Source organism: Gallinula chloropus (genome assembly GCF_964237585.1).
Source record: "Gallinula chloropus genome assembly, chromosome: 1".
NCBI lineage: Eukaryota > Metazoa > Chordata > Aves > Gruiformes > Rallidae > Gallinula > Gallinula chloropus.
Window position 1 is genome coordinate 190,318,174 of NC_140085.1, and position 16,145 is coordinate 190,334,318.

General features: G+C 46.4%; 1 protein-coding gene across 1 annotated transcript in view; it reads left to right on the top strand.

The window, feature by feature from the left end:
- Positions 1–16,145, top strand: part of GDPD5 (glycerophosphodiester phosphodiesterase domain containing 5) — a gene marked incomplete at its 5' end in the record, with an annotated part of 125,224 nt that overhangs the window by 73,249 nt on the left and 35,830 nt on the right. The window contains 5 exons of the mRNA XM_084279322.1: positions 1,749–1,842; positions 2,499–2,558; positions 7,507–7,605; positions 9,497–9,590; positions 14,602–14,747. Coding sequence (XP_084135448.1) covers positions 1,749–1,842; positions 2,499–2,558; positions 7,507–7,605; positions 9,497–9,590; positions 14,602–14,747 — 493 coding nt within the window. The remainder of the gene's footprint in view (positions 1–1,748; positions 1,843–2,498; positions 2,559–7,506; positions 7,606–9,496; positions 9,591–14,601; positions 14,748–16,145) is intronic.

A 16,145-nucleotide genomic window follows, 5' to 3' on the forward strand; every position in this document is an offset into this window, starting at 1 on the left:
GGCTCCTTGGAGGAATTAGGAGAAAGAATTACTGTCACATTGGTGTGATGAGCTGTTGAGCTTGTTTTTGCCCTCTGAAGCTCATGCTTCTGAGCTCTCCTTCCTCACATTACATGCAGGTGACTGCACTGAACTCTGACCTTGCCCACTACAGCAGGTGAAGCATGACAGGAAGCATCTGTCCAAGCCCCTGAAAGGAAGGACCAATTGCCAGTGGTTGACTGACAAGTCTTGAAACCCAGAGAAGGAAGACTCTCCCCCTCTCTGGGACTTGTTCCAGCACTTCATCACCCTCTGAAGACATTTTCCAACACAAATCTCTAAAGGCCACTTCCCCTTGTGACAGCATCTGTCACTCTCTGAGTTTGATTTCATCATCTTCATAACTGTCTGTCAGACAGTGTAGGCAGCAATTAGATCATCTCATAGCCTCTGTGAGACTAAACAAGTTCAGCTTCCTCCAGCTTTCCTAGTAAGATATATTCCCCAGGTGCCTCACTGCCTTGGTTTGGCAGCTCTTGACTGGAGAGCCTACACATCCTCCTTGAACTGGGAGGCCCAAACCAGGGCACTGTGGTGCTGGTGCCACCTCACCAGGGCTGAGCATAAGGGAGGGCAACTTCCCTTGGCCTGCAGAGGACACTTTTCTTAATGCCAGTGTGAATGTTTGACCTATTCACAGTGAAGGTACTATACTAGGTCATTCAACCTCATGTTCACCATAACCCCGGGTCCTTCTTAGCCAATGAGGTGATTAGCCTGATTGCTTTTATTGCAATCCCTCTCTTCTGTGTTCTTTTGTCTAAAATGGTACCTGAATTAATTATGGTGATCTCTGTTTCTTAACTGAAATGTGCAGAGCTTTGCAAAATGCTTCTGAGTAACTGCCAGAGGTGACTTAAGAAGTAGCAGAGACCTACAGATAACCATAGCAAACCCTGCCTGTAGTTCAGGCAGCGTGTTCAGGCTCCAGCAGTGGTTGCACATACTGATGTGAAATAAAACTCACCAAATTGAACTTTGGCAGTGATGGGGTTTACCTACATAAACGTAGTAATTTGGCCTTTAACGCTGTAAAGATTTAAGGGATGATTCTGGGATTGAAACAGACTTTAGAGAGACAAGACAAAATTAGAGCCCAGCGAGTATTGCTGGAGGCTTTAAACTTTTTCTGTGGGGCTGAATATTCAGTGAGGCCCTTCTCAGTGCAAAGGCTTTGTGCCTCTTTAATTTAAGCAAATCTTTTCTTTTTTAAGTTTGTTGCTTTGGGCATTTCTTTGTAGTATCTGCAGCTAATTGAATTCTACTACAGATCTCCAGTGTGCAAGTTATGTACTGCAATGGAATCATAGACTGGTCTGGGTTGGAAGGGACCCCAAGGATCGCAGAGTTCCAACCCCCCCTGCCACAGGCAGGGCCACCAATCTCCAGGCCTGGAGCTACACAAGATTGCCCAGGGCAAGTTGGAGTATAGGAAGTTCTGCACCACCATGCAGAAGAACTTATTCCCAGTGAGGGTGAGGGAGCCCTGGGACAGGCTGCCCAGGGGCGTGTGGAGTCTCCTTCTCTAGAGATATTCCAGCCCCGTCTGGACGCCAACCTCTGCAATATGAGCTAGGGAACTTCTTTGGCAGGGGGGTTGGACCTGATGATCTCTTGAGGTCCCTTCCAACCCCTATGATGCTGTGATTCTGTGAAGTTGCTATGGTGTTGAATCTCTGAATGTGTCCTTCACACTTGTCTTTCAGGTTTTTATATAACCGAATGGGCTATTGGAGTGATTGGTCCATTCCAATACTTGTAACAACTGCTGCTGGCTTTACATACATTACAGTGTTACTGGTGAGTCCAATAAAATGCCATTTCCTAAAGGCTTGTTTTAAAAAGGATATGAACTTCTTACTCCACCTATGACTTGAGCAATTTTCCTTTCAGAAGTGATTTCTCCCTCCTTCTCCTTAAGTTACCTGAAATAAATGGAAAGTGAAAAATGTATGGTATTTGACCTCAGATGATTGAGAGTAGAGAGATCCTGATAGTCATGGTACAGCTGGCCTGAGGAGAAATACAGCTTTTTGTTTCCCTTAGTATGGCCTGAACCCCATTCTGGCATATCTGCCAATCATAAATATAAGTTATTTCCCCTCATCTCAGCATGCTGGGGTCTTCAAGGTGGTGTCCATTGAGGTGGTATGCTGGTACCTGACCCCAGGAGGAGATGTAGTCCCAGGAGGAGATGTAGTCCCAGGAGAGACTCTTGAGGTCTCAGGAGCTGTGCACCCATGGACTAGACTTTCCAACTCCCTGCATCTTGGTGTCCAGTCTTTCCCTTACCATCCTTGGCTTGACAGAAGACCTGTCTGTACAGATGAGCTAGGTGTCCTGATTTCTGCCCTGGTCTGTTTGGTTATCTTTCGGGGTGATGGTGTGTTTCATCATGCACAGGCTCTTGATGGTTGTGATGTGTCATTGTCTGATTCTTGATTTCTTTCTCTCAGATACTAGCACTATGTCACATAGCTGTGGGACAGCAAATGAACCTGCACTGGCTTCACAAGGTAAATGGCTCTTCCCTGCATGGAAAGTAGCATGATCTCACTAAAACAGGAGTCTGAGTTGGGTGGTTTATGTGGTAGTTGCTTTCATGGTGGTTTTGGGAAGAACACAAATGTCTGTGGCACATGTGTCCTCACCTCAGAGGACTGAGAAAATTGTGTAGTAAGGATAGTCAAAGCCTGGGGACAATAATAGATGAAATGCTTTGGGATACCTGCTGACAAGGTGGGCACTTTTGGAGAAACACCATATCATTCAAGGAGCTTGACTGTGATCTCAGCTCTGTTTGATACTCCATTTATGAACTTCTCTGATGCTCCTTTCTGTGCTGAATCCAGCCCCGGAGGAGGGGCCGAGCAGATGTGAAACATTTCAGGATGTGCTTGAAGGGACTTGACTGTGGAAAAACTGTGGGAGAAGGTGTAGGTGTTAAAACTGGGTGTGTATAATATGCAGGTGGTGGTTTGCTGGAGCCCTAGGAGGTCCTGATTTCGATGTAAAGCAGTTTGGAAAAAGAAAAGTAATAAAATTTGATGTGAAGGGTAAGAGAAGATGTAGATCTGGTGCTTGGAGCACAGAAGGGGGGAGGGAGAGTGTGGGGAAGAGAGAGTGCCAAAGAAAATGGGTTGGCAGGATTCAATTGTAAATGGCAATCTGCTATTAGGTAATTAAGGGACCAAACCTGAATCTGCCAATATGCAGCTCCTCCTGAAACTGCTTGTTCCGCACATGACAAGGTCTTGTAGGATTCAGAGCCTGAGAGGTGTCCTATCCCCACCGCCTCAAGAACAAGGCTAGCACAAACCTCCCTGCACTCTCTTTTTCTTCTAGAAATGGTAGAAATTGTGCTTCCTTGGGAGGAGAGGATGCAATGCAAAGAGGGGTGGGGGCTGTCTGTCTGCTGCTGGAAAATAAATCAGTTCTCAAGTCTAACATATGTTTCTTCACTGGAAAAAATGTTATTTTTCAGACACTCCAGGTGGATGGTGGGTTTGGATGAGTAAGTCCAGAAGAAGAATGTGTTGGTGGAGATCAGTTAGTTCTTTCCTACAGAAAGCCATCCATCCTTCCCTTCTTCCAAAAAAGTCCACCTTTCATCAGAACTCAGATGTGTTTCTCTGTCTCTTCCCTTCCCCACACCTCCCTCAGCTTTCTGAGGAGGTTTAGATCAGAGACTGGCTTAAGTTAATATTCTGCTCTGCAACAGTGCTGAATTACCTTCAAATATAGATTAAAGCATGTGGGAAAGGCTGGTATGTGTAAATAGCACAATTTCCTCCAATTTTCTCCTGTGATGCTGTAAAAAGAGCTGATTGTAAGCCAAGTTGTAGGAGGGTAAGAAGCAACAAATCTGAGCTGATGGGAGGAGGAAAGGTTGATGTGGGGATACACTTGACACCTCTGTGCTGCACAGGGCAATGATGTCAGGGAGAATTAGGGTTATGCTGAAGAAATCTAGTTGATGGTCTCCTGTTGCTAGTGAATTTGGAGTTCAGCTTTGGGGGCTATGAAATGGATGGAAAAAGAAGTTCGATCTGAGTTGTGGGCTGGTGTTAGACTCTGGCAGATGGCCTGGAGGTGTGACCACAGGATGAGGGAGCAGGGTGACTACTTCATACAAGGCCCCATGGCAAAGTGCAATTCTTCTCCAGCATTGCTTTGTGCTTTATTAATTCAGAGCCCTTAATCAGGAAATATCTTGACATAGTGTGGCTTGCTATTATCAGTTGCTGGGAGACTTTCCCCTGGAGAATACTCACACAGTGTTCTCCTGGAGAAGCTGGAGATCCATGGCTGGGACAGGAACACTCTTCACAGAGCTAAAAATTGGCTGGATAGCTGGGCCCAGAGAGTGATGGTGAATGGAGTGAAATCCAACTTGTGACTGGTCACAAGTGGTGTTCCCTAGGGGTCAGTACTGTGGCCCATCCTCTTTAATATCTTCATCAATGATTTGGATGAGGGAATTGAGTACACCATCAGTAAGTGTGCAGATAACACCAAATTGAGAGGAAGTGTTGATCTGCTGGAGGGTAGGAAGGCCCTCCAGAGGGACCTAGGCAGCTTGGATTGATGGGCAGAGGCCAATGGAATGAAGTCCAATGTGGCAAAGTGCTGGGTCTTGCACTTTGTTCATAACAACCCCCAGCAGCGCTACAGACTTGGGACAAGGGTGGAGGGAATCTGAGAGTGTTGGTTGACACCCCCCAGCAGTGTGCCTGAGTGGCCAAGAAGGCCAACGGCATCCTGGCTTGCATCAGGAATAGCACAGCCAGCAGGACCAGGAGGTGACCATCCCCCTGTGCTCAGCACTGGTGAGGCTGCACCTCAAATACTGGGTTCAGTGTTTGGCTCCTCACTACCAGAAGGACATGGAGGCCCTGGAGCATGTCCAGAGAAGGGCAATGAAGCTGGAACACAAGTTTTATGAGGAGCAGCTGAGGGAACTGGGACTCTTCAGTCTGGAGAAGAAGAGGCTCGGGGGAGACCTCATTGCTCTCTACAACTCCCTGAAACGAGATTGTGGTGAGCTGGGCGTCAGCCTCTTCTCACAGATAACTAGCAATAGGACAAGAGGGAATGGCTGTAAGTTGGGCCAGGGGAGGCTCAGGTTAGAAATGAGGAGAAATTTCTTCTCCAAAAGAGTGGTTGGGCATTGGAACATGTTGCCCAGGGAAGTTGTGGAGTCACCATCCCTCAGGGTGTTCAAGGAGGTACTTAGGGACATAATTAGTGAATAATATAAATTGTAGGGGGATGGTTGGGCTTAGATGATCTTGGAGATTTTTTCCAACCTTAATGATTCTGTGATTCTGTATTTTTTACATAGGCAAGTAAACCTCGGGCTTGAATGTGCAGAAATGGGTTGGTTAATGTTAGCAGGTGGTTTAAAGATAGCCTTTTGGCTGGGGGATCCTCTTCAACCTGGTGCAGCTGGATCTCTTGGCCCATTCTGCTGCCCCATATGCTTTGTTCATGTTCTCTGAAAGTTGGACCCTCAGGGTAAGCCACTGCTGTCCTGTGGTTGCCCCCTGTGCTGTTCGTAGGTCAGTTTCTGGGCATCTGGGAGAGGAACAGCAGGTGAGAATTGAGGGCACAACTAGAATGAGGAATCATGTCTTTATGTACAAGTGTGATTTCTGTAAATGTTGAGAAGGTAGGACTCTTGATTTGCTTGTCTAAGCTGAGCAAACCTGAAATCTGTTTTGAGATGTCCTGTGCATCCCAGATGATTAGTTCACTGTTAGGTACCAGTTGGCCTTTTCTGCTAGTCTCCCACACAGACATTAGATCCAGACAACACATGAGATTGAGACAGAGCAGTGGCATCCTTTAATCCAGCAGGCATGTGTTACAGCAGAGACTGAGATGCCAGAAGGAAAGGTGGAAGATGGTGAACTATTTGTTGACAGACAGCCCAGATTTTAGGTCTTCACAGCTGGAGTTATTTCTAGGCAGCTTTTGATGGTTTGAACTTTTTACCTTCAAAATGGAGGTGATGTTCTTTTCTTGTCTGAACCACTCAGACTTCTGAATGCTTCCACAAGCAGATAGAGGGAGGCTGGGGGAAGTGGCTGATGGACTGGGTCTTGTTCTGTCATCCAGAGCCTCTTCTCAAGCTGCAGTATCTAACTGCTCTGTCAACAGGGCTTAGATGCTGATTGCACAGTTGCTGTTTCAGACGCAAGTGAAATCGTATCCATGCACTGAGTTGTGCTGAACCATCTACAGCAAGTGGAGAGTCTTGCACCTGGGCAGGAATAACCACTTGTATCAGTACAGGCTGGGGGTGACCTGTTGGAGAGGAGCTCTGTGGAGAAGGACATGGGGGTCCTGGTGGGTGACAGGGTGGCCATGAGCCAGCAGTGTACCCTGGTGGCTAAGAGAGCCAATGGGATCCTGGGGGGCATCAAAAGGAGTGTTGCCAGCAGGTCAAAGGAAGTGATCCTCCCCCTCTGCTCTTCCCTGGTCAGGTCCTACCTGAGCATTGTGTCCAGTTCTGGGCTCCCTGGTATAAAAAAAGACAGGGATCTCCTGGAGAGAGTCCAGAGGAGGGACACGGAGATGATTAAGGGCCTGGAGCATCTCCCCTGTGAGGAAAGGCTGAGTGAGCTGGGGCTGTTCAGCCAGGAGAAAAGAAGACCAAGGGGGGACCTTATTAATGTTTATCAATATCTGAAGTATGGGATGCAGGGGGAAATGGCCAGCCCCTTTTCAGTGGTCTGTGGAGCCAATGATTTCAAGTTGGAGCACAGGAAGTTCTGCACCAATATGCGGAAGAACTTTTACACAGTGAGGGTGAGGGAGCCCTGGGACAGGCTGCCCAGGGGTGTGTGGAGTCTCCTTCTCTGGAAATATTCAAGACCCATCTGGATGCAGACTTGTGTGACTTGTCCTAGGGACCCTGCTTTGGCAGGGGGGTTGGACCCAATGATCTCTTGAGGTTCCTTCCAACCCCTATAGTTCTGTGATTCTGTGATCTGAGATGATTGCTTATTGATGGGGTTACACAGCCTCTCTTGCACATGTTTTCACTCTTTCCAGAGAAGTGTGACGTTCGTTCTATGTTGGGTGTGTTCAAGATTTATCCTTGAACAGAAGCACTGGAGAGTCAAGTTGAACAAAGTACAACAACTTCCCATGGCCCTGGTGCATCACAGGCTGTTGCAGCAGGGCCAGGAGAATTTGGGATCATCTCCTGAAATTGTCAGGCAGAACCCAATCTGTATTTAAAGCCTTTCTGATCCAGCCTGTTGGCAGGACAAATCACCTTTCCATTGGGTGAAGAAAGGGAGAGCTTATTCTCTTGGGTCTATTTAGTCCAGTGTTTTATCTCCTGTAGTGGAAGGGGGACGTTATACTGGGGCAGCACAAAAGCCTGACCTCTCTCCTTGTGGGTGTTAATGCTAGTTGGTTTAGGCCCTTTCTAACATACAAACTTTGTTGCAGATTGGCCTGATGACAACCTTGATAACTACCGTGGTGACCATGTCATCGATAGCGCAGCTGTGGGACGATGAATGGGAGATGGTATTTATTTCACTGCAAGTAAGTTATCTGCAAGGATGTTTCTGTGGATGGGAAAGAATATAAGGGACAAGTGCAGTTCCATGTCATAGACTTTGAGTCTGTCCCCTGATAAAACCCTGTCTTGATGTTTATTACTCCCAAAACTGAAATCTTGGCAGCAAAACTCCTAGTTCTTAAGGGCTCTGTTTCTCCTTGTTTCCAGTTCCTGGGCTCTTCTTTTTTTTTAAACTCAAACCAGGGCTTGGCTTTAGAATTAGAGGTGGAAGATATAGAGGCTGGATGTGACTCAGGGATGTTAGAAGCAGAGATAAGTTCCTCCAATTGGTTTGGCTAGCAATGGTCTGGATGTTGGTGTCCATGCTGGGACCATCATGACCTTCCCAGTCCTGTGGGAGGAGTGCTCTGGGTTTGTTTTCACAATGCACCTATAAATGTAAATATATCTAAACCAGAATGCGACTTCCGTGCTCTAGTCCTGTTTTTTAGATTTAGGCAAGCAACTGGAGAACAAAAGCATGATTCAGGATCCATCTCACATTTTCTCTCACTGCGATACAGTCCAGTGTGTTCGTAGACTCATAGCACATTTTGGGCTGGAAGGGACCTTTAAAGGCCATCTATTCCATCCTCTCTGCAGCGAGTAGGGGCATCCTTAACTAGATCAGGTTGCTCAAAGCCTCACCCAACTTGACCTTGAATGTTTCCAAGGATAAGGCATCTACCCATCTGGGCAACCTGTCCCAGTTTTTCACCCCACATTGTAAAACATTTTTTTCTTACATCTAGTCTGAATCTCCCCTCTTTTAGTTTAAAAACATGATCCCTTGTCCTGTTGCAGCAGACCCTACTAAAAGGCCTGTCCCTACCTGTCTTATAAGCCCCCTTTAAATATTGAAAGACCACAATATGGTTTCCCCAGAGCCTTCTCTTCTCCAGGCTGAATCAACCCATCTCTCAGCCTGTCCTCACAGGAGAGGTGCTCCAGCCCTCTGACTATTTGTGTGGCCTCCTCTGGACTCTCCAACAGCTCTGTCATTCATGTCCTGTGGACCCCTGAGCTGGACACAGCACTGCAGGGGTGTCTCCCCAGAGTGGAGCAGAGGGGAAGAATCCCCTCCTTTGACCAGCTGGTCACACTGCTTTGGATGTGGCCCAGGGGATGGTTGGCTTTCTGGGCTGTGAGTACACATCACCAGCTTATATCCAGCTTTTCATCCACCAGTACCCCCAAATCAGGGCTGCTCTGAACCCCTTCATTCCCCAGCCTGTACTCATACTGGGGGTTGGCCTGACTGGTGTACACAACCTTGCACTTGGCCTTGTTGATCCTCAGTGATTTGCATGGGCCCATTTCTTGAGCTTGTCCAGGTCCCTCTGGATAGCATTCCATCCCTCAGGCATGTCAACCACACTGCTCAGCTTGGTGTGGTCTACAAATCTGCTGAGGGTGCACTCAGTCCCACTGTGGTGTTGGTGAAAATATCAAACAGTACCACTCCCAATTCAAACCACTGAGGGATCATCACTGTTCTCCATCTGGATGTTGAACCATTGACCAGCATTCACTTAGAGTACAGGAAACTTAAAATTGGATGTTGCCAAGATCCTTACTTGAGTTTGTATGGTTTCTGATGAGGCCTTTTCCAAATATCTGTGTTACTGGGTGAACCCTTTCTCAAGAAGGGGTTTAGAGCTTTCCTTTTTTGCCTACATAGTGGCAAAGGCAACTGTTGGTTTTTAAAGAAGTGAAGAAGAAGAAGAAAAGAAGCCGGAAGAGACAGAGAAGCCTCATGTAAGAATGGTGTGACATTCAACTAGAAACTGTTTGGTCTGATGCAGCCTGAAGGATTTTGCAAGGTGCTGAGATGTTTGTCCTAATTTTTTTCCCTCCTGTTCTTCTGTCCTGCAGGCCACAGCCCCTTTCTTGCACATAGGAGCACTTGCAGCGGTCACAGCCCTGTCGTGGTTAATAGCAGGGCAGTTTGCACGAACGGAGAAAGCCAGTGAGTACCACTCATGTCCTTGTGTGGTGGTCAGGGGCTGGTGCGTGGCTGTTGGGACATCTGGTCCTTCAATTGAGAATCAGCTGGAAGGAGGCAGTGCTGATTCATTCCCTGAGCTCAGCAGCCTACAGCTCAGCCTCACTGGGGAGGAAGATGCTTTCCTGAAGTAACCTGGTTGAAACTGGAGTCATCCTCTGCAGCTAATGTGCAGTGGTGTTCGCTGGATGTCCTTCTCCCTTTCCCCATCTCCTTAGCTCTTGTTCACTGCATTTCTAGGTTGATCTGGCTTTTGAAGCCTTATGGACTTGTCATTTGTGCTGTGGTAGCACCCAGAGGGCTCAGTAAAGATCTGGTCCCCTGATGGTGAGATGCTTCCTTAAATGCTCATTGCGACATGGTCAAAGGTCTAAGGGAGCAGAGTGGTAAAGGAAACGCTGAATCCAGCTCTTCTTGTTTTGTTGTTGGGGTTTTTTTTGTTGTCGTTGGTCCTGTCCACGGAAACAAGGTGTTCTGTGCATCTCCCCTGTCCCACCTTATTGCCAGAGGCTCTCCCAAGCTTCAGCTGTTCCTCTGGGTTCTCTCATGAAATCATTTGATCGCTCTGTGCCCTCAGAAGTATTTTTCTTCAGAGCGTTCATAGATGTTCTCAGACATTTGTGCCAGCTCCAGAAAAGTTATTTTAATTGGTAACCTGCAGCAAAATGCAAGCCCTGGAAGGATTTGGCAGCACTTGCTAAAGACTTCAAGAAGTGGGAGTTAAGAAGGAGGAAGCGGTGTCTGAAGATGGAAAGATTTTGATACCCAGAGAGACCTTTCAAAGCAAGACTCTCTCTGCCTTAATTTATAAATATGCCAATAAAGCTGTACCTAGTTCTTCTTAAATATGTCCTAGTGTGTAATTAGGCTGCCAGTTGAAGGAGGATTTGTGGTTATGCCTAGAGCAGCAGAGACTGCATGTAGCTCCTCCTGAATTCCTACTGCTTTTTCCTCTTGCAGCTGAGTTCTCTGAGAATGGCTGGTTTGTTTGTTTGTTTTTAATAAGCCAGGAAATTGTTTTCCTTTGCTATTTCTGCTCCTGGTATGTGTTTTGGGGTGGTGGGGTTTTTTTTGGGTGTGTTTATTTTTAAGTATTCATTTCTTCTGTACCATGGGATCTTAAAAGTTATTTCAGGGTCACTTTACTTGTGAGAGGTGTCTTACCTGGAGGAATTTACAGACTTTTTTTGGCACAGATATCTTTGATTTGGTGGTATTAAAAATGGAATAGAAGAGTTGAAGTCTCTGTGAGAACCTAAAGTGGCTTATAATGGGAAAATAAGGTTTCACTCCCTAATAATAATCTTTTGGAAATAACTGTCATTGATACAACAGTCTGTTCATGTCACTCTTGAGACATGTGACAAACTGGCTCTTTTACTGAGCAATTTTACTTTTTTTAACTTTTTAAAAATTCTGAACCAGGAGAACAGAAATTTCTTAAGTACTTACTGTTTTTTTTAAAGGTAGTAGGCTGTTTTCACAGCTTGTTTCTGAGGTCAGATAGAAAACATTGGACTCAAAGCAGTCCTGGAGGCCTTGAACAGCAAACAGCAGTGAGAAATGTGCTCTGCCAGGACCCCAAATTGGGCTGGAGTGGTCACTAAGGGCAAGAAGAATGGAAAGGGAAGGCTTGTGTCTAAATGTTGGTGTTGTCATATGGGAGACATGTGATGTCATGTGCAGCAAGTGAGAGATCTCTCTGGACTGTTTGCTTGACATAGGTGGTCATACAGACCATCTAACCTCAAACTGTATGTGCTTTGCTTGTATTTCATGCATGTATTTAATTTAAGTTCTGCTATATGTGGTCTCAGTGCCCATATAAGTATGGCTGGGTGAGGTCTTCAGCTCCCTTTTAATATGGTCTGTGACCCATGCTGGGTTATCCTTTCCTTGTGGGTGCAGTCCAACGATAAATGTATATGGAAACCCATGCATTCCATATGGTGCTTGCCTAATCTGAACCTCAGCTCTTTAATCCCTAAACTGCAGTGCCAGGAAAGAAGGGACTAGATTCATTACACAGCCTGAGACTTGGCTGACAATTAGGCTGATTTTCAAAGCTTGGTTGGTGTGTGGTGATCCTGTTCTTGCTCACTCCAGGAACAGGACAACCTCCTGTGCCCATGGAGGTTTTGATGCAGGAAAGGCGCAACTCCAAGGCTACATACCTTTATGGTGCAGGATACAACATGAACTCACTTAGCAAGATGCCATTCAGTTCCTTGAACACTCTGTGGGTGATTGACATCTCTTCTACAGAGGAAGTAAAATTAGTCACAGAATCACAGAGGATGATCAAGGTTGCCAGGGACCTCTGGAGATCGTAGAATTATAGAAACATAAAATGTGTTAGGTTGGAAGGGACCATTGAAGGTCATCTGGTCCAAGCCCCCTGCAGTGAGCAGGGACATCTTCACTAGATCAGGTCACTCAGAGCCCCACCGAGCCTGACCTTGAATGTCTCCAGGGATGGGGCCTCCACCACTCCTCCACCTCTGGGCAACCTATTCCAGCGTCTCACCACTCACATGTTGAAGAATTTTTTCCTTATAACCAACCAAAATCTCACCTTTTCTAGTTTAAAAAACATCACTCCTCGTCCTGTTGCTCCATGTCCCCAGGAACAGTTCTTACCTAGCTTTCGTCCAGGTACTTTTCAGGTGTTGGAAGGGGCTATAAGGTCCCTCCAGAGCCTTCTCTTCTCCAGGCTGAACTAACCCAACTCTCTCAGCCTGTTTTCACAGCAGAGGTGCTCCAGCCCTTTGGTATTTTTTGTGGGCACCTCTGGACACGCTCCAACAGGTCCATGCCCTTGTGTTGAGATCACTGAGCAAGATCATCTTGATCAGGTTGCACAGGACAGTGTCCAGGTGCATTTTGAGTGTCTCCAGAGATGGAGACTCCCCAACCTCTGTGGGCAGCCTGGCCCAGGGCTCTGTCACCCTCACAGGAAAGAAGTTCCTCCTCAGGGTTAGGTGGAACTTTCTCTATTCAAGGTTATGCTCATTGCCTCTTGTCCTGTCCCTGGGCACCACTGAACACAGACTGACACCATTCTCCTGACCGCCTCCCCTGAAGGATTTATCAGCACTGAGAATATTTCCCCCTCATTCTTCTTTTCTATAGGCTAAAATCCCCAAGTCCCTCAGGCTCTCTTTGTAAGAGAGATGTTTTAGTCCCCAAATCATTTCCATAGCCCTGTTTAGTACCATCTCCAGGACCTTCCTGCCCTCATTGACCAGAGCCCAGCATGGCACACAGTATTCCAGATGAGGCCGCACCAGGGCAGAGCAGAGGGGGAGGAGAACCTCCCTTGACCTGCTGGTTACTCTTCTCTTGATACACCCCAGGATGCTATTGGCTGTCTTGGCCACGAGGACACATGGTTTTAGCTGGCAAAGTTCCTAGTGTCACTTTCTGGCTTATGGGAACTTGTTTGGATTGATGTTGTTAGATGCTGAAAGCAAAAAGCGGTCTGGTTATATGTAAAACCAGATTTGTTGTGCTCCTTCCCCTAAAATTAACCTGCCTTCTCCATCGTGCATCCATGGCAAATATTTGGAGCTTTTTGGAGGCTCTCCCTTGAGTTCAAAAGCCTCATTGAGCCTGAAAAATAAATAATAAAATATATGTATATTTAAAATGAACTCTTATGCTTTAATATCTTTGGTTTCAAGTGACTCAAGGATTTCAAAGGTGCCTGTTGTTCTTCAGAAGGAGTATGTGTCTGCTGTGGGGACAGGGTATTTCTGTTGTGCTGTCAGCAGCTTAAAAAAAACCTCCCCAGATACTTTGGGCTTCGTATGAAGTGACCAGTAGATGGAAGCAGGATCACAGAATCATAGAGGTTGGAAGGGACCTCCAGAGCCCATCGGGACCAAGCCCCCTGCCAAAGCAGCTCCCTAGGACAGGTCATACAGGTCGGCATCCAGACAGGGCTGGAATATCTCCAGAGCAGGAGACTCCACATCCCCCTGGGCAGCCTGTCCCAGGGCTCCCTCACCCTCACTGTGTATAATTTCTTCCACATGTTGGTGTGGAACTTCCTGTGCTCCAACTTGAGGCCATTGCCCCCTGTCCTGTCCCCACAGACCATTGGAAAGAGGCTGGCCATTTCCCACTGTGTCCCATACTCAAGATATTTATAAACATTAATAAGGTCCCCCCTTGGTCTTCTTTTCTCCAGGCTGAACAGCCCCAGCTCACTCAGCCTTTCCTCATAGGGGAGATGCTCCAGGCCCTTAATCATCTTCGTATGCTCATCTGGCCCAGAGTGCTGCATCCAGCCCCCTCTTTGCTGCATGTGCCAGTCCTGTAATATTACTGCTTGCAGAGGCACCAGGGAGTGCAGCACCATCACATCCCAAGGATTTATTTAAACATGTCCAACTTAATTTCCAATAATGTTTCACTGATTAACTTGGGCTGGCACAAATCCTAATGCAGAAGCAGTTAAAGTGGTGTTATCCTGGCTGGAATGGGTGTTGTTGCTGAACCACCAATCTAGACACAAGTGATGTAAGCCCAAGTCATATTAAATGCACTGACATGGTGCCAGACTTAGTAGATGTATTTTAACTGGTGATCTATTTCTGCTGTCAGGCAGGATGAAGTTATGTGGTGTCCCACCCAAGGGCTGGAAGTCAGCAGTGTTTTGGGCTATGTTGCTGGGACTTCACTTAACTTTTTGTTTCCACAATACAAAATGAAGTGAAAATTTCCCTCAGCACTTGATAAGCTCAAAGAAATGGGGTGTTTTGTTGTGGTTTTTTGGGTGTGGTGGTTGGGTTTGTTTTTTTTTAATTGAATATGTTTTCCCCTAAACACAGAGCTCTGATGTACTAGGGGCAATGGCTGTAGACCAGTCTCTCCTCTGGAGGAAGATGAAGGAGTCTAGATTTTACTCCTGTAGTGTGAAGAGGTCAGGACTGATATTCTCATCAGCTCTTTCTTTCTCTTTCCATCTCAGCTTCTCAGATGCTGATGTTCACTGCATACCTCGCAGTTGTAGTTGCACTTTACCTTGTCCCCCTCACCATCTCATCCCCTTGCATAATGGAGAAGAAGGCTCTGGGACCAAAGCCAGCCATTATAGGTCACCGCGGAGCACCCATGGTGAGTAGTCTTGTGTTATTAGTACTGTGCTGTCTGATTCTTTTGCCTGTATGTATCATCTGATGGTCTCCAGGCTTCTCTCCAGGGAATATATATGACAACATAACTAAAGCACCCCTCATGGTAAGAATTACTATGGTGGTAAATCAGTACATGAACCCAGAGTCAAGTTGCACCCCAGATGTCCTAGGGTGCTTGGCTAACAAAAGGCTGATCCTCGCCTTGCCCAGTGGAGCTTGGGGCTCAGTCTCTGTGCCCTTTGAAGGACCTCACCAGTAATGGTTAAACTCAGCTCACAGAAGGATGCCTCCAGTATGTGGCAATCCAGGAAAACAAACAAACAATCTGTGCTTGACCCTACATGACTGCACAGTACTCTTGCATTGCAGATCATCATGAGACTGGGTGAGGTGATGAAACGTTCCTGTCATCTACCTCTAGGTAGACATTGAAATTATACAGTTCTTTCTTCTCCAAGTTTTCTGGACATGTTCAAGCTAAAGATGAAGCAAATTTGCTTTGGCACAGACCTGGGCTTTGATAAAACTGACCTCTGGTATTGGGGCATACTTGTCTGGGTGTCTAGTTTGGGTGCTTCTGTATGTACCTAGGTCTGTTGAGTGCCTGCACCTCCATCTTTCTCTGCTCACTGGTTGACTTCAGTCAAGATAGCATACTGCAGCATAGGCTTGCAAGTGGCATTTGTGGTTTTGGTGGTGGATTTTTTTCCCTTTTTAAGGCATCCAGCTAACATTTTTGCTGACATTAGAAGTAGAAAAATACCTGTATGGGCTGTCAGAAACTGTTAGGCAGGCTGGAGCACACTTGAGCTCCCCTCTAAGTGTGCACTGAGAGTTTGCTAGGTGAGATAAACACCTGTCATAATGAGAAATATTTTATTTTAGTTCACTTTATTTTTAGTGATATCTTTCTTTAAGCAATCCCTTGAAATGCCAGCTTAATTTGCATCACTTTTAACTATATTGCTTCTGTGGGTGGTGGAATGAAGTTCTGGGCATTAATGGTTTTTCCTGTCCCACTGAGTTTGTACCAACCATGAAGGCCAGAAACAGCTATGTAACAACCTGTGCTCTGCATGTGTTCTGCATGGTAGGAAATCACAAAACCTGTGATACCCACAGCCACCTGTGATACACAGCCAAATACCTGTGAACACTAGATTCTTCCTGTGGGGTTTCCAGGCCTGTGTCCTGCACCTAACCTTCTAAAGAAACTAAACAGCAGACAAAGTCCTTCTGTCTTCCAGATAATTTACATATACCTTCTCTGGAACAAGACTCCCAGCAGAGACCTGGCATTTGGCTTTTATTCATGTTCTTCCTTGGAGCCAGCAAACACTCCTTGCAGTATGGAATAAACCTCTCTGGGAAGATAGCA